Raw genomic sequence first — 27,944 nt, forward strand, 5'->3', positions numbered from 1 at the left:
TAAACGCCCCACCCCCATGGCTTCTGATCCGTCACTCACCTGCAGTGAACCGTCAAAGTGGTGGAATGCCACTTCCCAGATGAGGTTGCAGGACTGCATCTTGCCCTACCTCTGCTTGCTCTTCTAACAGAAACCAGCTGCCGGGCCACGAGCCTCCCTGTGGACAGCCAAGGACATGCGGCTTGCCAGCCACCACAAGTAAGAGCTTAAATGTTCATGTCCTCGGATGACCTTCAAGTGCTGGACTGACTGGAGGGCAAATTTTGGTGAGTTGGTATATTTGCAAACACAGGACCTGGAAATGATTAGGTGATGCTTGACTACAAGTTATCATCCCACTTGATCCTGAGGCAGGCCTGCGAGGGAGGTAGCGTCTTGATCACACCCACAGACACCCACACACGGATGAAGTGGACGTTGAGGCTGATGTCCCAAGAGCCTGGGCCCTAATACTTCGCACCTCCAGGAGGGTTAAGTCTCCCAAAACCAAAGTGAAGTCCAAGTTTGGCTTTTAGGGTACAAGAAGTATAAAAGAGGAAGTGGTGCTGTGGCTCCAAGTGATAGAGCTTTGAGCAAAAGAGCTTAGGGACAGTGTCCGGGCTCTATGTTCAAGCCCCACGATTGACAAAAAAAAAAAAAAAGGCAAGAAGTATAAAAGGCCCACACAGCATTCTTTGTTGTTATGTTATTTTATCCCACATTGGGATAGTTTGCTAGGTAGTGTGCAATTAAGGGCACTGCCTTATCAGACAGAGGGTTTCTAGTTCTGCATCTGCTATCAGGGGCAGGTGAACTTGGCCTTAAGAATTAGGGAAGGGGGGTTGGGAATATGGCCCAGTGGCAAGAGAGCTTTCCTTGTATACATGAAACCCTGGGTTCAACTCCCAAGTACCACCTATATAGAAAATGGCCAGAAGTGGCGCTGTGGCTCAAGTGGCAGAGTGCTAGCCTTGAGCAAAGAGAAGCCAGGGACAGTGCTCAGGCCCTGAGTCCAGGACTGGCCAAAAAAAAAAAAGAAGACTTAGGGAAGGGGAGTGGGGGGAAACAACAAGAAATGTACAACTAAAATTAGGGAACTGGGCTGGGGATGTGGCCTAATGGCAAGAGTGCTTACCTGGTATACATTGAAGCCCTGGGATCGACTCCCCAGCACCACATATACAGAAAACGGCCGGAAGGGGCGCTGTGGCTCAAGTGGCAGAGTGCTAGCCTTGAGCGGGAAGAAGCCAGGGACAGTGCTCAGGCCCTGAGTCCAAGGCCCAGGACTGGCAAAAAAATAAATAAAATAAAATTAGAGAACTTTAAAAGGCAACTTCTCAGGACAACTTTGCCCTTACTTGCGTTTGGGGCTTGGGTAACCGTTAGTGTACGGCGCGCCACGTGCGGGGTGCACCCCGCAGTCCGGCTGCTCGGGAGGCGGGCGCGGCCGTGGAGGGAGTTCGAGGCCGGCGGGGGCAGCGTTGGCGAGGCCGCGTGGCTCGAGTGGGACTTGCAAGGCCCTGGCTTCACGGTCCGGTGCGCACGCGCGTGTCTGCCCCGTGCGTGCCGCGTGCCGCCGCGCCGCGCGCTCTCCCTCGGTGCCTCTGCCCCGGGGATCGGGCTACACCCGGGCCGGACGGGCGCGGGCCCCTCCCTCCCCGGCCCCCCGCGCCCCGCCGCCGGGCCGCGGCGCAGAGCCGCGCGCACCCCGCCCCGGCGCGTCCGCCGCCACCTCCCCGCGCCCGGCAGCCGGAAGGGCCGGGGCGGGGCTTCCGGCCGGCGCGCGGAGGCTCGCGGCCCGGGCTTCCGGGTGGGCGTGCGAGGCGGGCCGGCCCGCGGACGGGGCCATGGAGAAGCTGCGGCGGGTCCTGAGCGGCCAGGACGACGAGGAGCAGGGCCTCACCTCGCAGGTAGCGGGCCGGCGGGAGGGACGGGCGGGGGGGGGGGGCGGCCGTGACCCCCGGCGCCGGAGGGGCGGCGCCGAGAGCCCGCTGGGCCTGGCCGGGGGGCGGGGTGGGGGAGGAGGAGGGCGCCGTCCCCGTCCCCGCCGCCCCCGCCCCGCAGCGCCCCTTGGGCCCCGGGGGGCCGCGGCGGGGACCGGACGACCCTCCCGGCCGGCGCGGAGCCGCGGGGTCCCCTGGCCGTGCCGTCCGCGGGCTTCCACCCATCGCCCGACGGCACGGTTAGTAAACCTCAGGAAAGACCTTACAGGGAAAGCTGCGGGGGAGGCCCGCGAGCAACGGGCCAGTTTTCTATGTAGAGACCCGGGGAGGAAATGTGGTGACGTGGCACATAATTAAAAGGCCTACGGTCAGGCCGAGAGCCCTGCGGAAAAGATCTTTTCGAATCACCTAAACGCCTGTGTTTGCACTTTGCCCTAGACGTGATAGCAAGGCTTACTTCGTTCCTCCTTGAAAATAGGAACGGAGCCAGACTGCTTTGTAAGCGTTTTTGTTATGTGCATGCTGACAGATTTGTGTGTGCTGGACGCAGAAGTGGAACCCCGAAGATGGGGTTGTATCCTCAGAGGGCGTTTTAGTTGCCCTGCCCTTTACTTTTCTGACTTCCTTCCTTACATCATCACTAATCAGCACTTCCTGCAGGAAGCCTTTTGACAAGTGTTTACTTGTGATGGAATCTATAAATTGTAATACTAATCGAAAAGAAAAGCTGGGGGCCTCAGCCATCAGTTGTCTTACCCAACTGGTGACATTTTACTAGTGGCTATTTTGTGCTCCATGGTATGCTCTAGATCTGTGTTTTGCAAAGTACTAGCCATAAAGACAGGTGACCATTTAAGTGCAATTAAAATGTATACTTCAGTTTCTTAGTCCTACTGCCCATGTTCTAAGTGTTGAACAGACCTAGGGTCAGCAGCTACTGTAGGGACAATGCCTGTGGGGGTGATTTCCACCATGGAAAGATCTGTTGGGTGTCACTGTAGACCTTGGGGAGGTAAAGGTGATGTGCCTGAGAGGAGAAACATACGTAAAGTCTTTGATCTCAAATTACAGCGACTGGCTGCTATTGACTGAGATGATTATTCATTCATTGAGTAGATCGCGTGGCTTCCATGTGAGCCTTGGGACCACTTAGTAAACAAGTATATAACTTTCCCTGCAGAAAAGTGCCATGGGAAAGCTGGAGCAGGGTTGTTGCACTGTGTAGAGTGGTTAGCCAGGCCCATTTCAGAGTGACGTGTGACACGGGTCTAGGAGCCCTGAGAGCCAGGAGCGAAGGCTTCTAGGCAAGGAGATGAGAGTGGCTGGGGCCCGGTGTATGTGTGACTAGCCTGCAAAGCATGCTCAGTTGGGAAGCTGAATTTCTGAAGGCTGGGGGAAGGATTTTGATCTAGCTTTGTTGGGAGTGGAGGGAAATGCTCTGAGTTTTGAGTGTAATGATGGCTCTCAAAACTGCAGAGCTTTACATTAATCTGACGACATTCTAGTTCCTGCATTTAAACACAGATGACTCAGTCACATTAAGACATATACCTTCAACTCCAGACATCATGTTCTTAAGAAAGAAGCCTATAAAGACGGAGTGGGAGCCAGGCACCCGTGGTCATGCCTGTAATCCTAGCGGCGCAGGAGGCCGACATCTGAGGATTGCAAAGCTGGAAATGGCACTGTGGCCCAAAGTGGTAGAGCACTATCCTTGACCACAGAAGCTTGTGGACAGTGTCCAGGCCCTGAGTTCAAGCCCTAGGATGGGCACACAAAACGGTGGGGGATGGGGGAGCGGGGTTATATAGTCTAAGTGGTAGAGTACTTAACAAGCAGGAGGTTTTGAGTTTGATCCCTAGTACTACCGAAAGAACAAATACATCTTCATTAATTGATCACAGGTCCTAGAGTGACTTCATAATTACAAACCACATTAATTGGAACACTGAGCCAGTGTAGCTGAGATTTCTCTCATATATACCTATACATATAGGTATATATGATATGCATTCATTTGTCCAGTATAGACACATACATACATATTGAGGATTTTTTCTCCTTTTTTTTGGAAGCAGGGTTTTGCTCTGTAGACTGGGATAGGATTTTGGTGCGTGTCACCACAGCTGGCTGTGATCTACACTTTGTATCTTTGTGTGTGTGTGTGTGTGTGTGTGTGTGTGTCCCTCCCTCAGCTTATTTACTCAGGGCTAGTGCTCTACTAATACAGCTCTACTTCTGGCTTTTTTTGGGGGGCGGGTAGTTAGGGTTCGCTTCAAAACAAGATCCTCAGATCTCAGCCTGAGTGGCTAGGATTATAGAGCCACCCTGAGCCTGGGAATACTTTGTTGTTGTTTTTTAATCGTCAACTCTTTAACCTTGGAAACAACCAATTGCTATCGCCGTTCCCTTTACCTTTTCTCATGTCTGGTGATGTTCCTTCTTATGTGTGTCCCATGTCTTACTGAACAATGAGTGCTGCGTTGCCAAATAATCGCATTTATCTATTTATTTATTTATTTATTTATTTATTTATTTGCCAGTCCTGGGCCTCAGACTCAGGGCGTGAGCACTGTCCCTGGCTTCCTTTTGCTCAAGGCTAGCACTCTGCCACTTGAGCCATAGCGCCACTTCTGGCCGTTTTCTATATATGTGGTGCTGGGGAATCGAACCCAGGGCTTCATGTATACGAGGCAAGCGCTCTTACCACTAGGCCATGTTCCCAGCCCTGCTTTTAATTTTTGAACCTCTTTTTGCACAAAGACTTTTGAAGAAAATACACACAAGAGCTACCGACTTGGATTTTTCAAAGTCCTTTCAGGACTGCTCTGGCTGCTCTTTGGAAGAGGGTTCATAGGCTGAGCAGGCGATTCATGCAGTGGTTCCAATAAGAGGTGACTGATGAAGTGGCCTGTGTCAGGTTCTGTAAGTGGCTTGACGGTAGAGCCAGCTAGATGAGCTCTTGACCACTTGAATCACATGAGGCGGAAAGGCTGTCTTCCTGATGTTTGGCTCGGATCTCTGGGAAATGGAAGTGCCCTCACTGGGATGTGGGAGGGAGGGAGGATCAGTCAGATCCCTGGAGGAAGAGCCCTTGGGTCCAGGTGCTGAGTGGGAGCTGTTAGTCAGGCCGCAGGTGACGGGGTGGGAGGGGGAGTGGGCAGAAGTGGAAAGGACTTGACCTCTGTGAGTCCCCGTGTGTGGGCTGTGGAGCCAGAAGGGCAGGAGAGCTGGGAGCCGAGGGTGAAGGAGTGGAGCCGGGAGGTGTGTGAGTGAGGGGAGGGGCGGTGGGCGTGGAATGGCTCTTTCTGCTTTCTTCTTTTGTACACTACTATTGTGTTGAAACAGGAAGGAGGGGAGACTGGGTTTAAGGTACTCCCTAGTTGAAAGCCCCTGTGCGCTTCTTTGTCCGGCAGTAGCCCAGGACCCACGCTGCGCGCAGCCATCCGTGGACCTCGGCCCTTGGAGTGTGTGCAGATGGGGGGGGGGTGCGCGTGTGTGTGTGTGCGTGCACACGTGTGCATGCGTGCAGGGAGCCTGGACCGGCACGGTGGGGCAGGAAGAATTGCTGGAAGGGTGTGGAGGGCAGCCTCCATCCAAGCGGCTTTCTCTTCCTCTGGCTTTTTCTTTTTTGCGGGGAGGTTTGTAATTTTAGTCTGAGAACAAACTTAAGAGATGAACAGTTTGGTTGCTTTTCCTCCTCTTGTCTGGGAAAGCAGCAGCACACTTTGGAGGCAGACCTGGAGGGTGAGGGGTTTTGATCTGTCCGCTAGCATGGCACCCTGTTCTTGCCCAGGCTTTCATGCATTTGGAAGCATTCTGGAATTTTCCCAGTTCGGAATTGGGGAAATCTGTGATTTGTGTGTGTACCTAGGACACAAGTCATTTGTTGGTGGATTGATTACTCCAAGTGCAAATGGAAATCATTTGTCATAACCTTTCATTTTAGAGGTTATCTCATGGAAAAGAGAGGAGAAAGATCTACTGTTACACAGAAGACCATTCTATTTTGTTGCTGAAGGAAATAAACTGGCTATTGAGAAGGAACCATCCATTTAACTTAGGAACAATGGGCTGATTTAAGTTTGTAGAGGAAAGTAAAGCAAGGGCAGTTTGCTCATCATTGTACACTCCATTCACTATTGAACCATTTCTGTCAGTCGTGGGGCTTGAACTCTGGGCCTGGTTGCTGTCCCTGAGCTCTTCAGCTCAAAGCGAGTGCTCTACCACTTGAGCCACAGCACTACTTCTGGCTTTCTAGTGGCTACTTGGAGGTAAGAGTCTCACAGACTTTCCTTCCCAGGCTGGCTTCGAAATACCATCCTCAGGTCTCAGCCTCCTGATTAGGATGACAGGGGTGAGACCCTGGCACCCAGCTCCATTTCCATTTTTAATTGCAAATAAAATTGGATATACACTTTATGATACAATGCTTTTATAGATTTACACACATGTTGTGGATTGGCAAAATCAAGCTAATGGTGGTTAATGGATCAGATCACTTATTACGTAATTAGATAATTGATTAAGTTAATGAGTAATTAGATCACTTATTAAGTAATGAGTGAAAACTTAGGGTTTATTCTGTTCTATATTATTACAGTACGTAGTGTATATTATTTCTGAAAAAAATTTAGGGGTGGGGTGGGGGTGTTGGTCTTTTCCATCAGACTCTCCTGCCTAGGCTGGCTTCAAATCAGTCCTTAGATCTTAGCCTGCTGACTCATAGGATTACAGGCCTGAACCATCGACGCCTGGCATTTAGGGGGGTCTCTCTCTCCTCTCTCTCTCATCCTGGGGCTTGAACTCAGGGCCTGAGCGCTGTCCCTGAGCTTCCTTTGCTCGAGGCTAGCACTCTACCACTTGAGCCACAGCGCCCCTTCCAGCTTTTTCTGTTGATGTGGTGCTGAGGAATAAAACCCATGGCTTCATGTATGCAAGCACTCTACCGCTAAACCACATCCATATTTTAAAGCAAATGATCAGTTTTGGCATTGCTGGAAACAGAATGGGTGACTTCAAAGAGCTTTTAAATGTTTAACAGTGGTGTGACGCCTAGAGCACTTAGGTTTTGTCTTTTTTTCATGCTGCGTAAGGACTCAGGCTGGTGGCTCAGGTAAGTGGTGGAGCCAAAGGTGCGGCCCCCTGAGGCTTGCGAGCGTCCCCTCTCGTGCCTGTTCTTAACGTACCTCGTGAGCGTGTGGTCTGACTCTGCTGCTGGCTTTCATCAGTTCCATGAGGGGCTTCACTGTCACCTTCTCACACAGGCGCAGTCCTATTTTTAAGTGTATATGATAGTATAGGGCATAAATTTATAGGTGGGGATATGTCAGGAGCCGAGCTAGCAGCTAAGCTCATCCTGACCTCTGGCTGTGCCGATGTCGCCAAGATGTCGGGAGCCAAACCTGCACCTAGGTTCATTATCACCTCTGGCTGTGCTGTTACCGCCAGGATATGCTAAAGGCAAGGACAATTGTTCACATCCACTATCCGGAATCGCTTTGCTATGTCCCCACCTTGCTTTGTCCACTGGAGTAGATTCCTATGTTAATCAACCTTGTCCTGTGTCTACTGTAATCAAATGTTGCAAACTTCAAAGCCTCTTTATGTTCTGGAATTTTAACAATCCTATGCTATTCCCTGGTTCCAAAACTGTATATAAGCTGGGAGTGAGAATAAACTGTTGCTGCAGTCTTGAGGTTCAACCTTGCGGCTGCAGACCTCCCGTACCCCATCTTTGTCTCTTGTCTTTTTTCTCTTGCCTTATTTTTCCTTTTCCTTAATCCTCGCCGCCCCTCAGTCAGGATTCCCGTTTCCCTGCTGGCTGGCCCGGCAGGGGGATAGAAGTCCTTGTGTATTTCCATCTTTTTTAAACGGCTATTGACAAATTTCTCTTGCCTCGGACTGAAAGGCCCAAGTATACACAAGTAGCGCAGTTAGTCACCCTGGTGTTTCCACTGAGTCTAATACTTTCAAAGCACGCATTTTGATTTCTACTTTTCCCATGTAATTTGGCTGGAATTTGCATCTTGTATAAGATGCTGTTCTGGAATGAATTATTGTAAACCTTGTGCGTATGATGGTTAAGGAGGACCCAGCTCTGGCCGTGAGCTGGTTTTTAATGAGCTGCCGGCTCTTGGCCAGGCCTGCACCGTACCCCTAGCCCGCGTCCCGGGAGTGGCGGGAGGGAGAGATCCCCGGGGCCTGGCTCCCGGCCAGCTCTGCAGGCCTGTGCTGGACTCCCGGTCACACCACCTCCTTGCTCAGCCTCCCTGACCGGGTGGCTGCCACGGGCCCAGCCTCCTCCAGCCAGCCTTTCCTTCCGCCCTGCGGCGCCCGTGTCCTGACTCTTCCCGTGGCCCCGTGAGCATCTGATGCCCGCCGGCAGCCCGTGTTGGGGGAAGCACACGTGGTACTACGATGAGACCTCACGGAGTCGGAAACCTCCGGCATCACCCGGCACCCAGACCGCCACGCCAGCCCCGGCGGCCAGGCGGTGAGCGACCCTCCAGTCTGCAGAGGAAAAGCCAAGCTGCAGCTTGCCTTACCTTAGCGTGAGGAGTCGGAATCCCGAATGCTGGTTGAAGAACCCATTCTCAGTTGTCCTTCTCTTTTCTAAGGTCCTGGACGCCACCTCCCTGAGTTTCAGCACCAGATTGAAGTGTTTTGCAATATGCTTCGTGGCTGGCATTTTCTTTTCTATCCTTGTGAGTTAAGGCTTTACTTTGATCAATAATTTGTCATTTGTGGTAGACTTATTCCCATTCAGTACCAATAAGCAGTCTGTTTTACCTACATGCTCTTAGATTATTTTGACGGAATATACCACCTGAAGTAAAGGGATAGAGACTGATTTTTAAAGAGATGTAGAAATTAGTATTTGGGGGAGTTTGGAGGATGGTTGAAATGATTTTATTTTAAAAGTCAGCGTGTGTTAAGAGAACTTGGCGAGGCAATAAGTGAGGTGTGTTTATGGCCTGTTTCAATTTGCCAGTCAAATGGATATTTAACTTCAAGAGTGAGATTTACTGACAAGTACGAAGATGGTTTTGTTGTGGCTCATTTATGTACATTATCGCCAACAGGCAGAAAAGTCAAGTTAGTACAAACCATTGGGAAGGAACTGGTGTTACAGTAGTGCACCTGCGTTTAAACGCCCTGCTCTCAGCGTCTGAGTATTGATTGCTACTGCAGTAACACGCATAGGTTCTCGGCCAATACAACTTACTTGTGTCTGTAATGTCTAATTAGGGAACTGGATTGCTGTGGCTTCCCAACATAAAACTTTTTGCAGTGTTCTACACCCTTGGAAATCTTTCTGCATTGGCCAGGTATGTATACCTCTTTGGCTTCTCAAAATACCTTGTTTGCTCCTGCTACCAAAGATGAGCACCTTGCTCCTGGGATGCTTCTTCTGCTTTGTGCATCTTACAGCTTCAGTGTGCTCATTCTGTAAGGCCAGTGGACCTCTGCTGTGTGCCAGCTACCATGGTGGAGTGTGGATGATGGCAGTAGCTAGTGGTGCTGTGGCTCAAGTGGTAGAGCATTAGCTTTGAGCACAAAGAGGCCCGGGGACAGAGCCCAGGCCCCGAGTTCAATCCCCACTACTGACACCCCCCCCCAAAAAAAAAAAAAAAGTCTCATTGATGGCAGTAGGTGCTGTGCACCGGGGCTGTGCCAAGTGTGGCACAAGAGGTGGATGCTAGTGCCAGCCTGTGCCATGCTGGTGAGGTGGGGGCGGGCCTCCCCCTAACATGGGGGGGCGGGAGTCCCAGCCCACGCTGTCGCTGCTACACTGTTGTCCTTGCTCGCTTCTTCCTGTAGAGCACAGGTTTGGTGACTCCAGGTCTGAAGGAAGTGCGGAAGGACTAGGAGATGAGCTGGCTGAGGGCCCAGAACGGAGCACTACACGGTCGTTAAGACTATCCGTACTGCGTTAACAGAGTATCCGTACTGCGTTAACAGAGTACCAGAGGGGGACCATTCATAAAGAACCAAGGTGTATTTCTAATTCTGGAGGCTGAGAATGCCATGATTGAGGCTTTGGTGTCTGGGAAGCTCGTTAGAGGAAGATGGTTATTAAATAAACTAACGGTGGCGTCTTGGTTGACAGGCGGTTTACTTTTGCATGGTGTGGGGGATTAGTGGAGCCTCTCTCAGTTATTTTATTTGTTTCCAATAGTACCTGCTTTCTGATGGGACCCCTGAAGCAGCTGAAGAAAATGTTTGAAACCACAAGATTGTTTGCAACAATTATTATGCTTGTAAGTAAATAATGCTAAGGTTGTTTTTTTAAAAAGTTTTTTTGTTGTTTTTATTGGGCTGCTCATGGGATTTGAATTCAGGGCTTAGGTGTAGTCCCTGAGCTTTTGTACTCAAGGCTAGCTAGCACCCTACCACTTGAGCCACAGCTCCACTCCAGCCTTTTTTGTGATTAATTGGACACGGCAGCCTCACAGACTTTCCTGCCCTAAGTGGCTCCTTACTGAGATCCTCAGGTCCCAGCCATCTGAGTAGGATTACAAGTGTGAGCACTGGCACCCAGCCTTATTCATGAGCGATGGCTGTCTTATTATGCTACAGAGCGATGGTTACACCCTCAAGGCTGTGTGGTTGAGGATCTTGGATGGTATAGTACCTTGTGTAACTATAGCTGAGTGTGTTTTCTTTTCTTTTCCTTTTTGGTGCTGTCCTGGGACTTGAACTCACAGCTGGGCACTGTCTCGGAGCTTTTCTCTTTTTGATCAGAGCTTAGCCTTCTACTTTAACCATAGCTCCACATGTCGCTTTTTGCTGGCTAATTGGCGATTCGTGTCTCACGGACTTTTCTGCCTGGACTGCGATCCTCGGATCTTAGCCTCCCGAGCAGCTGGGATTGTAGGCCAGAGCCACGAGGACCCGGCTGCAGATCGCTGGCCTGTCCGCACTGTGTGAGGGAACAGAGGCAGGTTGCCCTGAGTCCATCTCAGGCAAGCTGGCGTTCGGTGTCCTCCGGCTTTTGTCCCTTGTGGTGTGCCTGCCTGGCAGGTCGTCCTGTGACCCCACCTGGAAGCAGCCCTCCTTCACGCAGGGGTCCTGGCTCCAGTCATCACTCTCAAGTGCTCTCTGTCGGGGGCTGGGAGGGGCGCGAGAAAGCTTAGGGTTGTGGATGGGCATAGGAGAGCGGCCCCGCCTCTTCCCCCTTCATGCGTCTGGTTGCACAGATTTACTTAAGTCATATAAATGGCCCTACTGGCAGGTTAGTTTTTCCCTTCAACTATTAACTGTTTCCAAACATAAGTAACTTAACTTGCAGGTGAAGAAAACAATGTTTGTAACAAGCCTGTCTGCCAGACTTCTATTTTCTCACCAGAGAAAAAAATTCACTTTTTGGCTTATTTTTATTTATTGTGTCTTTATTCCACGTGAGTTTTATTACTGTGTTTCCACTGGCTCTTGTAGTAATTTTACATAGGCTCGCTTGTGTATCAGCACACTGCCTGGATCATTAGGAAATTATCTTGCACTGGTAGTGTTCACTCCGATGATACGTTACTAAGGTTTTTTTAGGCTGTCATGGCGTTTGTCGTTAACCTTAGAAACTGTCAGGAGGTTTGGAGGTGCAAGCTGCCTCCCCCACGCTCAGTAGTGTGTGGGCTCCACGGTGGCGATGGCTGTCCCTGCAGGTGGGGAGTGTGTGGGCTGCAGGTGGGGAGCTGGGTCATCTGGTGTGTGTGGCTGTCCCTGCAGGTGGGGAGCTGGGTCATCTGGTGTGTGTGGCTGTCCCTGCAGGTGGGGAGCTGGGTCGTCTGGTGTGTGTGGCTGTCCCTGCAGGTGGGGAGCTGGGTCGTCTGGTGTGTGTGGCTGTCCCTGCAGGTGGGGAGCTGGGTCGTCTGGTGTGTGTGGCTGTCCCTGCAGGTGGGGAGCTGGGTCGTCTGGTGTGTGTGGCTGTCCCTGCAGGTGGGGAGCTGGGCCGTCTGGTGTGTGTGGCTGTCCCTGCAGGTGGGGAGCTGGGTCGTCTGGTGTGTGTGGCTGTCCCGCAGGTGGGGAGCTGGGTCGTCTGGTGTGTGTGGCTGTCCCTGCAGGTGGGGAGCTGGGTCGTCTGGTGTGTGTGGCTGTCACCGCGCAGGTGGGGAGCTGGGTCGTCTGGTGTGTGTGGCTGTCCCTGCAGGTGGGGAGCTGGGTCGTCTGGTGTGTGTGGCTGTCACCGCGCAGGTGGGGAGCTGGGTCGTCTGGTGTGTGTGGCTGTCCCTGCAGGTGGGGAGCTGGGTCGTCTGGTGTGTGTGGCTGTCCCTGCAGGTGGGGAGCTGGGTCATCTGGTGTGTGTGGCTGTCACCAGGCAGGTGGGGAGCTGGGTCGTCTGGTGTGTGTGGCTGTCACCGCGCAGGTGGGGAGCTGGGTCGTCTGGTGTGTGTGGCTGTCCCTGCAGGTGGGGAGCTGGGGTCTGGTGTGTGTGGCTGTCCCTGCAGGTGGGGAGCTGGGGGTCTGGTGTGTGTGGCTGTCACCGCGCAGGTGGGGAGCTGGGTCGTCTGGTGTGTGTGGCTGTCCCTGCAGGTGGGGAGCTGGGTCGTCTGGTGTGTGTGGCTGTCCCTGCAGGTGGGGAGCTGGGTCTGGTGTGTGTGGCTGTCACCGGCAGGTGGGGAGCTGGGTCGTCTGGTGTGTGTGGCTGTCCCTGCAGGTGGGGAGCTGGGTCATCTGGTGTGTGTGGCTGTCACCAGGCAGGTGGGGAGCTGGGTCGTCTGGTGTGTGTGGCTGTCCCTGCAGGTGGGGAGCTGGGTCGTCTGGTGTGTGTGGCTGTCCCTGCAGGTGGGGAGCTGGGTCGTCTGGTGTGTGTGGCTGTCCCTGCAGGTGGGGAGCTGGGTCGTCTGGTGTGTGTGGCTGTCCCTGCAGGTGGGGAGCTGGGTCGTCTGGTGTGTGTGGCTGTCCCTGCAGGTGGGGAGCTGGGTCGTCTGGTGTGTGTGGCTGTCACCGCGCAGGTGGGGAGCTGGGTCGTCTGGTGTGTGTGGCTGTCCCTGCAGGTGGGGAGCTGGGGTCTGGTGTGTGTGGCTGTCCCTGCAGGTGGGGAGCTGGGGGTCTGGTGTGTGTGGCTGTCCCTGCAGGTGGGGAGCTGGGTCGTCTGGTGTGTGTGGCTGTCCCTGCAGGTGGGGAGCTGGGTCGTCTGGTGTGTGTGGCTGTCCCTGCAGGTGGGGAGCTGGGGGTCTGGTGTGTGTGGCTGTCCCTGCAGGTGGGGAGCTGGGTCGTCTGGTGTGTGTGGCTGTCCCTGCAGGTGGGGAGCTGGGTCGTCTGGTGTGTGTGGCTGTCCCTGCAGGTGGGGAGCTGGGTCGTCTGGTGTGTGTGGCTGTCCCTGCAGGTGGGGAGCTGGGTCGTCTGGTGTGTGTGGCTGTCCCTGCAGGTGGGGAGCTGGGGTCTGGTGTGTGTGGCTGTCCCTGCAGGTGGGGAGCTGGGTCGTCTGGTGTGTGTGGCTGTCCCTGCAGGTGGGGAGCTGGGGGTCTGGTGTGTGTGGCTGTCCCTGCAGGTGGGGAGCTGGGTCGTCTGGTGTGTGTGGCTGTCCCTGCAGGTGGGGAGCTGGGTCGTCTGGTGTGTGTGGCTGTCCCTGCAGGTGGGGAGCTGGGTCGTCTGGTGTGTGTGGCTGTCCCTGCAGGTGGGGAGCTGGGTCGTCTGGTGTGTGTGGCTGTCCCTGCAGGTGGGGAGCTGGGTCGTCTGGTGTGTGTGGCTGTCCCTGCAGGTGGGGAGCTGGGTCGTCTGGTGTGTGTGGCTGTCCCTGCAGGTGGGGAGCTGGGTCGTCTGGTGTGTGTGGCTGTCCCTGCAGGTGGGGAGCTGGGGGTCTGGTGTGTGTGGCTGTCCCTGCAGGTGGGGAGCTGGGCCGTCTGGTGTGTGTGGCTGTCCCTGCAGGTGGGGAGCTGGGGGTCTGGTGTGTGTGGCTGTCCCTGCAGGTGGGGAGCTGGGTCATCTGGTGTGTGTGGCTGTCCCTGCAGGTGGGGAGCTGGGTCATCTGGTGTGTGTGGCTGTCACCAGGCAGGTGGGGAGCTGGGTCGTCTGGTGTGTGTGGCTGTCACCAGGCAGGTGGGGAGCTGGGTCGTCTGGTGTGTGTGGCTGTCACCGCGCAGGTGGGGAGCTGGGGGTCTGGTGTGTGCGGCTGTCCCTGCAGGTGGGGAGCTGGGTCGTCTGGTGTGTGTGGCTGTCCCTGCAGGTGGGGAGCTGGGTCGTCTGGTGTGTGTGGCTGTCCCTGCAGGTGGGGAGCTGGGTCGTCTGGTGTGTGTGGCTGTCCCTGCAGGTGGGGAGCTGGGGGTCTGGTGTGTGCGGCTGTCCCTGCAGGTGGGGAGCTGGGTCGTCTGGTGTGTGCGGCTGTCCCTGCAGGTGGGGAGCTGGGTCGTCTGGTGTGTGTGGCTGTCCCTGCAGGTGGGGAGCTGGGTCGTCTGGTGTGTGTGGCTGTCCCTGCAGGTGGGGAGCTGGGGGTCTGGTGTGTGTGGCTGTCCCTGCAGGTGGGGAGCTGGGTCGTCTGGTGTGTGTGGCTGTCCCTGCAGGTGGGGAGCTGGGCCGTCTGGTGTGTGTGGCTGTCCCTGCAGGTGGGGAGCTGGGTTGTCTGGTGTGTGTGGCTGTCCCTGCAGGTGGGGAGCTGGGTCGTCTGGTGTGTTGCTCACACAGCTTCTGCTCACAGCGGGCGTGGAAACGGCGCCACCTCTGTGCCCTCCACGCCAGCTCCAGCTCAGTCGCGTGGCAGAAAACCATATTTGGAGTGTTCGTTGTGGCAGATTGTTAAGCAGGCAGGCTGTGCGCTCCTCGTGGTAAAGAGGTGACAGCGGGTCCAGACAGAATCAGAAACCCAACCAGGGTCCCTGGAGACCGTGGGTCAGGCCTGGGCTCCAGCGCCTCTCCTGCTTCGCTGTGCCCGTGGCGGCGGTGGCGGAGGTGTCTGTGCACGGGCAGGGACTGATGTGCGGGCTTCTTGTGCAAAGCATGGTCACACTCACCGTACAGCCATGTGCAGGTGAGCTGCAGGTGAGCGCGCAGTCGTGGGGCAGGCGCAGGAGAGTGTGTGCGCTCTGACGAGGCTGCGGGTCACTCACGGTGTGCTCTTTCCTCCGTAGTTATGCCTCGTCTTCACCCTGTGTGCCGCTCTGTGGGTAAGTAGTGTCAGCCGGGCAGGCCTCCCGCCAACTCTGTTCCATTTGTAAGGCCCCGGGGAGTACGCGTCACACACAGACACCCAGTGGCCAGGTGTAGAGGATTGGGCCTTGTATGAGAGCACGCACAGAAGGAATCGTGCTGACGCTGGCGGATTTGGGTTCTCTCAGGAATGGGGGCTCCCCCTGTGGGTTCTCTCTTGTCTGTTCGCCCTGTGGATTCTCTCTGTCTCTTCTCCATGTGGGTTCTCTCTGGGTTCTGTCTGTTTCCCCTGTGAGTTCTCTGTCTGTTTCCTCTGTGGGTTCTGTATCTGGTCCCCTGTGGGTTCTCTGTCTGGTCCCCTGTGAGTTCTCTCTGTCTGTTCCCCCTGTGGGTTCTCTGTCTATTTCCCCTGTGGGTTCTCTCTGTCTGTTTCCCCTGTGGGTTCTGTCTGGTCCCCTGTGGGTTCTCTCTGTCTGGTCCCCTGTGGGTTCCTGAGTCACTATAGGGCAGGGGCAGGTGTGACAGGGGGCTCAGCCCTGTGGGAGAGAAGGCAAGAGAACGAAGCAGACAGTGGAAAGGAGCCAGAAGAGCCTCAGCCATGCACCACTGTGGATAATGGAATACCAGCTTTAGTCTCTGAGGATGGCACACAATACAGCCCCTGCCACTAATTGGCGCTTCGGATTATTCATTACCTTCACTTGGCTTTTTTGTACATACCTGCTTCCCAGAAGACTTCAAAGCACTTCTTCTTTTTTTTTTTTTTTTTTTGCGCCAGTCCTGGGCCTTGGACTCAGGGCCTGAGCACTGTCCCTGGCTTCTCTTTGCTCAAGGCTAGCACTCTGCCACTTGAGCCACAGCGCCACTTCTGGACATTTTCTATATATGTGGTGCTGGGGAATCGAATCCAGGGCTTCATGTATACGAGGCAAGCACTCTTACCACTAGGCCATATCCCCAGCCCCCTCAAGGCACTTCTTTTTTTTTTTTTTTTTTGGCCAGTCCTGGGCCTTGGACTCAGGGCCTGAGCACTGTCCCTGGCTTCTTCCCGCTCAAGGCTAGCACTCTGCCACTTGAGCCACAGCGCCGCTTCTGGCCGTTTTCTGTATATGTGGTGCTGGGGAATCGAACCTAGGGCCTCGTGTATCCAAGGCAGGCACTCTTGCCACTAGGCTATATCCCCAGCCCCTCAAGGCACTTCTTAAACTAGCAACCAAACTATGCATCTTCTTTAAAAGGATTGAGTCTTGGAGTCTTTATTAGAGCATTAGCAGTCTGCAGGCCAAACTATATGTTTTGAAAAAGAAACCGCAAGGACTGGGATACATTTTAATACTAGAGCACTTGCCTGCCTATGGGCTAGGCCCTGGGTTCAAACCCCAGCACCACAGAAAAAGAAAGAGGCTTAATAAGTGTGTGTATACGTGTGTATATATATAATACACACACACATGTATGTACATATACACATATATGTGTATATATGAAATCTGTTCTATATACAATGTAAAGTATATATTTTAGAAACGTTTTATTAAAATATACTGGCTTTTACCTTTGTACCAACTTTTTTATGAGATAGACCTCTTTTTCTAATGATAATTTTAAAGAATAATATCCTCAAATACTTTTAGTTCGTACCTAGGGAACATTGATCTCTTTTTGGAATAGTCTAGTAGCCTGTTTGTAATATCAGGGATAAAGAAGTAAGGAACCAAACCTAATGACAGGGCTGTAGGAGTGCTCTGTGGCGCAGGTCTGTCGGGGATGGGCAGGAGCCTAAGTTTGATCCCAATACCAGAAAAGAAACAGACAAGTCTTCAACTCGATTACTTTAAAGCCTTATAGAAACTATTCTAGAGTCTGCACTTTCTCTTCCAAATAGCTCAAGAGAAGAGAAGGAGCCGGGGGTAAGGTTGTAGTTGGGGGGGGAGGGTTAGCTGTAGATGAGGGAGGGCGGAGGGGGAGGGCTGGGGATAAGAGCCGGATGAGCTGTAGATGGCTCCTGGGTTGGGTCTGAGGGCGCCAAGTCTAGAGGTCTAGGAAAGCTTCTGTGGCTTTAAAGACCTCGCGGAAGGAGCTACTGTGTCCAGCCTCTGCACAGCTGCTCAGTGACATGGAAGGTCATGTGTTTTGCAATATTTAATAGATACAGTTTTGGAAGGAAATGTACTTCCTAGACATTCAAGTTTCTGAAGTTTGTCATACTAAAATGTAATAAAGAAATTCTTTATTAAATATTTTCCTTTTGAAGGGGAAGAAATGGGCTAAGTGGTAGAAAGTATTATTTTAAACCTAAATGCTTTGTTCTGTTTTTGCTCTTGTTAGTGGCACAAGAAGGGACTGGCCTTATTATTCTGCATATTGCAGTTCTTGTCCATGACGTGGTAAGTCTTTTTCTTAAAACAGTTACTAGAAAGACAGAATGGCCTGGCGTGCCAGTAATCTGTGACGCCTAGGTCCGGGATTCGGGTCCTGTGCCTCAGGGCCAGGCTTCCCTCCTGTGTGGGCTGATTTGAGGGCGGGGTGGGCTCTAGGTGGTGGCAGCATGCTGGGAAAGAAAAAACGTGATACAGTGTAGGTCTAGACCCCTGGCTCTCACGGTGACCCTCACAGTTTAGGGGGCAGATTGGGAGGACCGTGGTTTCCTGTGTGCTACCCCGCACAGGAAAGCCCATGAGGCTGCATCTCGGCGAGGCGGCTGTGCGTGCATGGTGGTGAGCAGAGAGTAGGGGAATGACAGTCTAGGCACAGACAGTCCTGGCAGAAAGTGAGACCCTGCCTCAGGAGAGGGCTGGGCGTGGTGGTCAGAGGTGGAGCCCCACGGGAGGGGCGGGGGGTGGGGTGGGGGGGCTCCATGCGGACTCTGGTACTGCCAGAGCTGCCGTGTGGGGCTAGGAAGGGGCCAGTTCCTGGGCACTCTACCCGCATGGCTGGCAGATCTGCAGCGGGAACCCGCCCTGGAGGCACTGCGTGGGCCGTGTGGATACTGGCTGGTGCGCTGTCCTTCCATCCGCACTTCCCTCTTGTGTCGCCCAACGTTCCTGCGCCTTCTTCCCGACCAGACTCCCCGGCACTGGGAACTCCACTCCGCTCCGCCCGCGCCGCACGCTCCCCGCACGTCTGCCTCGTCGAGGAAAAAAATAAAAGAATCAGGAAAAGGTGGAGATAAAGGATATTCAGTATCCAAACCTGGAAATCGACACAAAAAGGAAACGCACAATTTTGAGGACGAGTTAACGTGTCCTATTTGTTACAGTATCCTTGAAGATCCTCATGTATTACCAGGTTCTCATGCCTTTTGTAGAAATTGTTTGGAAAACGTTCTTCAGGCATCTGGGCTATCATTGAAAAGTATCAGCAGGAAGACCATCCAGATCGCGTCACCTGCCCTGAACACCATAGGCAACCATTGAATGTTTATTGTCTGCTGGATAAAAAATTAGTTTGTGGTCATTGCCTAACTATAGGTCAGCATCATGGTCATCCTATAGATGACCTTCAGAGTGCTTATCTGAAAGAAAAGGACACACCACGAAGTTTGCTTCAGCAGCTTACTGATGCACATTGGACAGATATTACTTGTCTTATTGAAAAGCTAGAAGAACAGAAATCCCATTCAGAGAAAATGGTCCAAAGTGACAAGTTGTTCTCCAGTATTTTAAGGAGCTTACTGATATATTAGAACAGAAAAAGAAGAATTTCCTAACTGCTCTCTGTGATGTTGGCAATTTGATGAGTCAAGAATATACTCCACAGATCAAAAGATTGAAAGAAATACGAGAGCAGCAGCTCTGACTGGTTACCATGACCACATCTTTACAAGAAGCATCTCTGCTTAAATTTCTAGAAAAAACGGAGGGTGTTCGCCAACGTGTGCAGATGCTAAAAGAAAGACCACTTCCTGATGTCCAACCTGTTGAAATTCAGCCTCGGGTAAGCAAAGTGCTAAAAGAAGAATGGAACAGAATGGAAATTGGAAAAATGAGGAAAGCTTTTATTCCTGAAATGAAGATTTCCTCTAATAAAAGGGCGCCCTGCTCCTGGCCTGATGAGGATGAAAAAGTGATTGAGCTTTTTAAGATCTTAAATATCGCTATAGTCACTCTGATTTCAGCGATATTCATGTTGATACTCCTTTTCAACCATCACATAATAACCTTCTTAAATGAGATAATGTAGTTTATCTAACAATCTGCATGATTTACAAAATATCCTATGTCACACTTTTTACTTTTTAAAGGAATTCATGTGGGAAATAGTTTGTCATTGAAAACATAAATATGATTTGTGAAATGAGTTTATTTGGGTACAGCAGAGGCTAACTACTGCTCAGTGGAGACTAGGGCAGCTAAAGTAGCAAACTAAACTTTCCTAGACTTGCAACAATTATAAATATATAGAAATACAAAAAAAAAAAGAAGTTCCCACTTTATCCTGTGTCAGAATCACAGAGAGAGTTTGTTAAAGCAAAGCTTGCTGTGCCAGGGGTGTTGCACAAATAAAAACCACCCTAACACCCAAGCTGTTGGATAAAAGTCCTGTGGTTCTGGGGGTGTCTGGATTTGTGTGTGTCTGTGTACACGTGCACGTGCTAGTTCTGGGGCTTGAACTTAGGGCCTGGATGGTGTCCCTGAGCTTTTGCTCAAGGCTGGTGTTCTTCCATTTGAACCACGGCTCCACTTGTGGCTTTTTTTTTTTTTTGAGATAAGAGTTTCCCAGACACCTCTCCCAGGCTAGCTTTGAACCGTGATCCTCAGCTCTGTCTCCTGAGTCGCTAGGATTAAGGCGTGAGCCACCTGTGCCTGGCCAGGGGATGTGGGATCTTCGGCCGGATATCGGGCTCTTGCTCTTGCTTGGAGCGCTGTCATTCGATATTCTGCCACTGTGCTGGTGGTGGTGCAGGGAGCCCCAGCTGCAGAGCCCGTGACAACACTTAATCTCTCTTGCAGGTACAGCCTGTCCTACATCCCATATGCAAGGTGAGCTTGTTTGAATAATTCCCTTCTTGTCCTTTAATCGTCTTTATAGAAATACCTGGGTTTAAACAGTGTTTAATTTGGTTGACTTGGAGTTCTTGCTTAAAGGAATGAAGTTATTTTCTCCATGAGATGAGAAGCACCCATGTGTAAAACCTTGACACAGAGGTGGGCTGTGAACTCGCCCCTGCCTTGCGGTCAGTGGGGAGGCTGGACGCTTCCGTGCCCCTCACCTCAGTAACAGGATGCAGGCTCCAATACAACAAAGTCTGCCTTGGAAAGAACGGGGTTGGGAAGGTGTTAAAGAAAATGTGGGGCTGCATACACTGAATTACCCAGTCTGTATGTTGAGAGGCAGCTGTCATTTTCATTTTCTCTTTCCAGACAAAGGTACTGGTTGAGTTGTAGAGTAAAAACAAAACTTTAATTCCAGCCTTAAGCCTGATAGATTGGGGAAAATATTCTGGTGAGACTTGGCTGTGCTTCTCCGGAATGTGGAGATATCACTGTGTGTGGTTTTTTTTTTTTGGCCAGTCCTGGGGCTTGGACTCTGGGCCTGAGCACTGTCCCTGGCTTCTTTTTGCTCAAGGCTAGCACTCTGCCACTTGAGCCACAGCGCCACTTCTGGCCATTTTCTGTATATGTGGTGCTGGGGAATCGAACCCAGGGCCTCATGTATATGAGGCAGGCACTCTTGCCACTAGGCCATATCCCCAGCCCAACACTGTGTGTTTTAAAACATGGCAAAATTGTGTACAAAACAAGAACAATGAAGAAAATGAGTAACGTTGTATCCCATCACGTACAGGTGATTGTTTTTAGTGACAGTTATAAGACAGCCCCCTACAGGTAGGAAAAGCGGCCCGCGCTGGCAAAGGGAGTTTCCTCGTTGCCGCTAGGGGGCGCCCTAGGAGCTAGCGGGTGTGGCCTCCCCTCAGGAGACCGCAACTGGCACTGCACGCTTTGCCTCACCTGGGGGCCAGAAACGGTGGAGTCAGCTGACCCTGGGGAAGCTTTCACGGGTGCCCTCCTGTAGGGCAAGTCCAGCACGGAAGAAAGGACAGGGAGGGCCAGAGACAGGGTCTGGGTGCAAACGGGATGCACAGCCAGGCTTGCACGAGAGAACACATGGTGTGGACTTTGCCTCACCGTGATACCTTACCACCTATCCTCCTGCAGACCTATCTTAGTGGGCGAGTAATATTCCAGTGTGTATACATACCCCAGTGGAACTTTTATCTGCTTACCCGTTGATGGGCATTTGGTTTGTTCCTATGACCTGGCTGTTGAGACTAGTGTCAACATGGGCGTGTAGGCAAATGTCCAGTGCACCGGCTCTTTAAAAAAATCTATGCTTTTGCTGGGTTTTAACTTTATTTTTCTGTGCGGGTCCTGGGGTTTGAACTCAGGATCTGGGCATTGTCCCTTTTTCAAAGCTAGCACTGCACCACTTGAGCCACAGCTCCATTGCTCACTTGTTTGGTGCTTAATTGGAGAAAAGAGTCTCACAGACTTTCCTGCTTGGGCTGGCTTCGAACCAAGGTCCTTAGATCTCAGCCACCTGAGTAGCTAGGATTACAGATGCCACCAATGCCTACCTTGAATTTACTTATTTGTATTAAGCAATACCTGGGATGGTAAAGCTTCAGAGGCAAATACCATTTAAGAATTAGCAAAATTGGCACCGGAGTGTGGCTTAGTGGTAGAGTGCTGGCCTAGCATGCATGAAGCCCTGGGTTCGATTCCTCAGTACCATGTAAACAGAAAAAAGCTGGAAGTGGCGCTGCAGCTCAAAAGATAGAGTGCTAGCCTTGAGCAAAAAAATAAGAAGCCAGGGACGGTGCTCAGGCCCTGAGTCCCAAGCCCCAGGGCTGGCCAGCAAGAATTGGGCAAAGGGTCTGCGTGTCATCTTTGACTTTGAGAGGTAGAGACCACCAGTTAGCTCCCCTGAGCCCCGCTCGTGTCCAGTCCCTGCTGCAGCTGTGCTTTTGAGGCGGGTGACTGTCTTGTGCCTCTCTCCTCCAGGGATGCCGTTCTCAAGTGCTGCTCTTCTCTCCTAAGCTGAGCGCCCGCCCTGCGGTGCTGTGGGCGGGAGCGCTGGAGTGCTGATGGGCTGTCGGAACCCGTGCCGTCACTCCAGAGCCAGCCACGGGGGTCCCGGCAAAGCCACGCGCCCCCCAAACCCTGCTTCCCAGAGACGGGAGACTTCTAATCATTGCCAACTGTAAATAATCTTGCCCAGTTTTAATCTTTTGAAGTGCGCATGTTTAAGGGATGATTCTGTGTTGCAGGGTGCATTCAGCTTACTGGGTTTTCTTTAAATGTCTACATTTTAAAGATCTTTTTTAACTGCAAAAATGTGAAACTTTCTATCTAAAGTTGCTTATTACATGTAATAAAAATAATATATATCTTTACAATTTTGAAATAAGCCCACTCAGAAAAATGATAACTTTTAAGATTGACTTTATAGTATCCTGAGAGGTTCAGTTGAATAAAAGTGAGTCCCGGCACTTGTGTAGTCTCTGCAGACAAGTGACAGTGCAGATGCAGACCTGTGTGAGCCCCGCCACTGGGGCTGTGCCGAAGGAGATGGGGGAGGGGTCTGCGGGCAGGGGACGGGTGGGGAAGAATGGAGCCAGGGGGCTGGGTGGGGAGGAGGGAGGAGCCAGGGGCCTGGGTGGGGAGGAGGGGGGAGCAGGGGGCTGGGTGGGGAGGAGGGAGGAGCCAGGGGGCTGTGGAGGGAGGAGGGAGGGGCCAGGGGGCTGGGTGGGGAGGAGGGGGGAGCCAGGGGGCTGGGTGGGGAGGAGGGAGGGGCCAGGGGGCTGGGTGGGGAGGAGGGGGGAGCCAGGGGGCTGGGTGGGGAGGAGGGGGAGCCAGGGGGCTGGGTGGGGAGGAGGGGGGAGCCAGGGGCCTGGGTGGGGAGGAGGGGGGAGCCAGGGGGCTGGGTGGGGAGGAGGGAGGGGCCAGGGGGCTGGGTGGGGAGGAGGGGGGGAGCCAGGGGGCTGGGTGGGGAGGAGGGAGGGGCCAGGGGGCTGGGTGGGGAGGAGGGAGGGGCCAGGGGGCTGGGTGGGGAGGAGGGAGGGGCCAGGGGGCTGGGTGGGGAGGAGGGAGGGGCCAGGGGGCTGGGTGGGGAGGAGGGGGGAGCCAGGGGGCTGGGTGGGGAGGAGGGGGGAGCCAGGGGGGCTGGGTGGGGAGGAGGGGGGAGCCAGGGGGCTGGGTGGGGAGGAGGGAGGAGCCAGGGGGCTGTGTGGGGAGGAGGGGGGAGCCAGGGGGGCTGTGTGGGGAGGAGGGGGGAGCCAGGGGGCTGACTTGGGCAGGAGTAGGGGTGGGGGGAGCTGTGTCCTGTGCCTGTCGGCCCCACGCAGGAGGGCCTCTCAGGAGCGGGCGAGGGGGGCGGTGTGGTGTGGGGGTACTAGCTGTGGAAGGGGCTCCCCGGCCGGCTGGCTGCCCGAGTGTGCCGCGCGCGCACCGGGGGTTCCGGCGTCTTGGTGTGGAGCCTCCAGCGTGGCAGCGTCTCGCCCAGGACCGTGGACAAGGGGCCCGCGCAGCGCAGCCTCGGGCGGGGCCGTGGGGCCGGCCGAGGTCGCCAGGAAAGGCGGCAGGCGAGGCGGCGGAAGGGGGCCGCCGCGGGGTGCGGGCCCTAGAACCCGCCGGGCCGCGGCGGGGAACCAGGGCCCCGTGCTCAGCGGCGGCAGGGGAAGGGGAGGCCGCCTCTCCCGGCGTCCTCCCCACTCGGCCGCGGGGCCCCACGAGAGACGCCTCTGCCCTCATCTCCTGCTCAGGCGCGGTCTGCTCGCCTTGCCCGCTTCCCGGGCCGCACTCAGCTTGACCAACGAAAGGAGGCGTGGGGAGCCCCCAGCACGAGGAGCAGGGGCCGCCCGGGAACCCCTCTGCCAGCGCCGGCCGGCCGGGGGCTCTGCCTCGGTGCGGGGATCGCCCGGGACAGGGCAGTGCCGGCAGCGGAGCCGCCCCCATCCCCACCCCTGGAGGGGGGGCCCAGGGGCCCCGCAGGAGAGGCTGGGCCGCGACACCGGCCACTTTCCCTGCAGTTGCCGCTGTCGTATGTGGAGCTGCCCAGGCCCATCTGGAGGGCACTGGCATCGGAGCCCAGTCCTCAGCGTGGCCTCTGCCCTCTGTCCCCTCCCCGCCGCGGTGAACGGGTCACACGTGGAGTGTCCCGGGACCGCGCCTGGTGGCTGCCTGAGATGAGCACGCGGGAGCGGGGACCCTCCCGAGAAGGAGGCACTGCAGTGCACCCTGCTTAGCATGTGGGGTCCAGTGCTCCCCAGATCTAGAGTTTCCCATGATGCCCTCAACATCTAAAGATGTGACAGAAACCTAACCTGTCACCTAATCACTCAGCCCCACTTTCCCGGGTTTGGGGCTTGGCTATTCAGGAGGCAGATTTCCCCAGCGGGCCTCACGGCCCTGACACACCTAATGACAACCTGGGACCAGTTGAGCCCCGGTGAGGGGCCTGCGGCAGAGCGGCTCGTGAGGGGCCCGTGGTAGAGGGGCTCACGGGTACAGACATGGACCCCCCCTCTTCCCAGGAGTGCTAGGGCAACAGTCTGGAGGCGTGGCCGGAATGGCTCAGTGCTAGCCAAGGAAGTCAGCAAATAGTGGCAAAAGCAAATTCAGATAACAGTTTATTGCCATACCATGTCTAATGAACGGAATCAAAGTACAGGAAGTATAGAGTATGGGATGAGGAGATGTTTTGGAGGTTTTCTGTATGTGTTACATCTGCCTCATGACACAGGAAGTGATTTAATGAGAAAATTTAACTTTTTTTTTTTTTTAAGAATAAGGGCTGGCCAGTGCTGGTGACTCACACCTGTAATCCTAGCTACTCAGGAGGCTGAGACCTGAGGATCGTGGTTCAAAGCCAGCCAAGTCCCCATGAGACTCTTATCTCCAATTAATCACTCAAAAACTGCGAGTGGGGGCTGGAATGTGGCCTAGTGTAGAGTGCTCGCCTCGCATACATGAAGCCCTGGGTTCGACTCCTCAGCACCACATATCTAGAAAAAGCCGCAAGTGGCGCTGTGGCTCAAGTGGCAGAGTGCTAGCCTTGAGCAAAAAGAAGCCAGGGACAGTGCTCAGGTCCTGAGTCCAAGACCCAGGACTGGCAAAAACAAAACAAAAACTGAAGTGGTGCTGTGGCTCAAGTGGTAGAGCACTAGCCTTGAGCTGAAGAGCTCAGGGACAGCACCCAGGCCCTGAGTTCAAGCCCCACGACTGCCAGAAACAAAAACAAAAAAGATGAATGGCTAATTCCTGGTCACTGCATGGTGACGACAGTTTGACCCGAACACTGCTTGTGGCAGTGCTTGCTCACTGGACAACTTCTGTGATTGGCCTGGGGCGGGGCCTCCCACCCCGGCCTGGTGCTATCCGTCCAGGCCGCGCGTAGGCGTATCCAAATCTGTGGGTTCCTCTTGTGTTCGTTGGGTTTGGGACATACTAGAGATCGAATGACTAGTGGTAGACTAGTGGCTGAAATGTTCCTGTGAGCATTTTATTCATTCTGAAAATATTTTTGCCGATCCTGGGCTTGAGCTCAGGGCCCGGCCGCTGTCCCTGAGCTTCGTTTGCTCAAGGCCAGCCCTCTACCCCGTGAGCCCCAGCGCCACTACTGGCTTTTCGGTGATTAATTGGAGATCAGAGCCTCACACTTTTCTGCCTGGGCCGGCTTCAACCACCATCTTCAAATCATAGCCTTCTGAGTAGCTAATATTACAGGAATGAGCACCAGCACCCCCTTTTTTTTTTTTTTTTTTTCTGTTTTTGAGCAGTCCTGGGAATCGAACTCGGGGTATGTCACTTGCCGAGCAGGTGCTTAGCCATGTCAGCCCTTGGGAATATCTGAAAGGCTATTGTAATGAAAGTCGTCGCTCTGACATCAACTTACTCTTATAATGGAGAATCAAATTAATTCGGTTGTAGACAATTATTGTTATATTTGAGATTTGAAAATTGAGTGACCAATGAGCAATGTAGACAGTTCTAAGTAGACCTGGTTCGTTCAGGTTATGTATTGTTGTGATGAGGTGGTGTACAGAGGGGTTACAATGACACGAGTCGGGTGAGGAGTGCATTTCCTTTTGCACGGCATCTTCTGTTCCCTCCTGTCCCGTCTCCCCCGTGAGTTGCACAGTGTGCTTTGATCAGTGTCCCCCTGACCGCCACGCTGCCCTTGGTCCCTCGGGTTCTGTGCCCTCTCCACACACCCTCCCCAATCTATGCAGGTACATGCGGCATCCACGAAGAAGGCAGAACTACCAAGAATAAAGAGTGGGGCTGGGGATATAGCCTAGCGGCAAGAGTGCCTGCCTCGGATACACGAGGGCCCTAGGTTCGATTCCCCAGCACCACATATACAGAAAACGGCCAGAAGCGGCGCTGTGGCTCAGGTGGCGGAGTGCTAGCCTTGAGCGGGAAGAAGCCAGGGACAGTGCTCAGGCCCTGAGTCCAAGGCCCAGACTGGCCAAAAAAAAAGAAAGAAAGAAAAAAAAGAATAAAGAGTGAAAGAGGAGCGCGCTCTTGGTTTGGTTTGTTGACTTGCCAGTCAGCCCGTCTGCGATGGAAGGTTAGGGACCCGGGCATGGAACGCGGCTGTGTGCAATTGTGTGTTCCGAGATCAGGGAGACCCTGACTTGTCCTGAGCGTTCCAGACCTCGGGTTTCACTGTGGGTCCTATGAGCAGCTGCTGTTGTTGTTGGCACTGTGCTGTGCGGCGGCGTGGCTGGCAGACACACACACACACACACACACACACACACACACGCACGGGCAATTGTGTGTTCTGAGATCAGGGAGACCCTGACTTGTCCTGAGCGTTCCAACCTCGGGTTTCACTGTGGGTCCATGAGCAGCTGCTGCTGTTGTTGGCACTGTGCTGTGTGGCGGGCGTGGCTGGCGACTCCCGCGGCGTAGGTTGCAGGTTCACTGCTGGTGCTGGAGATCAGGTTTGGTCACCTCGAGCGTCACCTTGCTTGCTGTAACTGTCAAGGGGCGGAATGTGCAGAGGATCCTACAGCGGCCCCGCCCCGCGATCCGGCGGGGTTTCCCAGCCCCTCTTTCTAACTTGTAGCTCACAGGGGCAGAAGGGGGGGGCAGACACTGGGTGCTCTTCTCAGCGCCAGGGGGTGGGGCGTTCTCCTGCGGGCTCCAAGCCCCGCACCCCCATCAGGGGCGGTCCCGAGCCTGCTCTGTCTGGCTGAGGCGCTGGGGCCGCGGCCTTCCCCGCCCTCCAGCAGCCCCGTGGGGCTCCGGCCTTGCACCGGGGTCCTTTCTGTCGCCTCCGTCCCGGTAGCTGGGGGCGCTGGTGGGGGGCCCCCCGCTCTCCGCCCAGCTTCCCGGTGGGACCGTGGGGGAGGCGGGACTGTGGCTCCGACGCAGCCGCCTCCATGCGTACGATGGCTGCCGGCGGGTCCCTGCGGTGCATTCCCGTTGCCAGGACCCGCGTGGACCGCCACGCCAGCCTCGCCTTCCGCGAGAGCCCGGCCCGCCCGCCCGGCCGCGTGACGCTGCAGTGACCCCGCCCGGCCCGCCCTGCCCTCGCCGCCCGCCCCGGGGAGAGGAGGAGGCAGCGGGGCGCCGATGTCCAGCTCCCAGCCCTCCGCCACCCCCGCCCCGGCCAGCCCCGCCGCGCCGCCCCGCAGCCCCGGCCAGCCCCGCCCGGCCGCCCCGCAGCCCCGGCCAGCCCCGCCCGGCCGCCCCCGCAGCCCCGGCCTCGTGCGCCCCCCCCCCCCCCGCGGCAGCCCTGGCCCCGCGGGCGCCGCGTCCTCACCCCACGCCGCGCCCTGGCGGCCGTCAGTGACCGGTGGCCCTCGCCCGGCGGAGCCCGCGGCTCTTGAGTTTCCACAGTGATGTTGCTCATGTCCTGAACACGCTTTGTAACTCACTGCGCTGCCATTGTCCCAACGTTTAAATCAAGAGGAAATGTGGG

The 27,944-nt window shown here is 54.5% G+C and overlaps 1 protein-coding gene and 1 pseudogene across 1 annotated transcript; both read left to right on the top strand.

Annotated features, from left to right (window-relative positions):
- Positions 1 to 1,759: 1,759 nt before the first annotated feature.
- Positions 1,760 to 22,578, top strand: LOC125357485 (vesicle transport protein SFT2A). The gene is made up of 8 exons (XM_048354422.1): positions 1,760 to 1,889; positions 8,543 to 8,629; positions 9,174 to 9,253; positions 10,105 to 10,186; positions 14,990 to 15,025; positions 17,337 to 17,395; positions 19,961 to 19,990; positions 22,013 to 22,578. Exons 1-8 carry the CDS (start codon positions 1,827 to 1,829, stop codon positions 22,050 to 22,052), a joined length of 477 nt encoding a protein of 158 aa, XP_048210379.1. The 5' UTR covers positions 1,760 to 1,826; the 3' UTR covers positions 22,053 to 22,578.
- On the top strand, positions 17,866 to 19,645 carry LOC125357768 (annotated as a pseudogene).
- Positions 22,579 to 27,944: the final 5,366 nt, after the last annotated feature.

The sequence above is a fragment of the Perognathus longimembris genome, chromosome 9 (genome assembly GCF_023159225.1).
Source record: "Perognathus longimembris pacificus isolate PPM17 chromosome 9, ASM2315922v1, whole genome shotgun sequence".
Classification (NCBI taxonomy): Eukaryota; Metazoa; Chordata; class Mammalia; order Rodentia; family Heteromyidae; genus Perognathus; species Perognathus longimembris.

Bases quoted from the DNA above. Each gene is read 5' to 3' on its own strand.
- LOC125357485 (XM_048354422.1), top strand. From the start codon at position 1,827: ATGGAGAAGCTGCGGCGGGTCCTGAGCGGCCAGGACGACGAGGAGCAG. The intron at 15,026-17,336 runs GTAAGTAGTGTC...TGCTCTTGTTAG, and splicing joins CCCTGTGTGCCGCTCTGTGG to TGGCACAAGAAGGGACTGGC. The intron at 19,991-22,012 runs GTGAGCTTGTTT...TCTCTCCTCCAG, and splicing joins TCCTACATCCCATATGCAAG to GGATGCCGTTCTCAAGTGCT.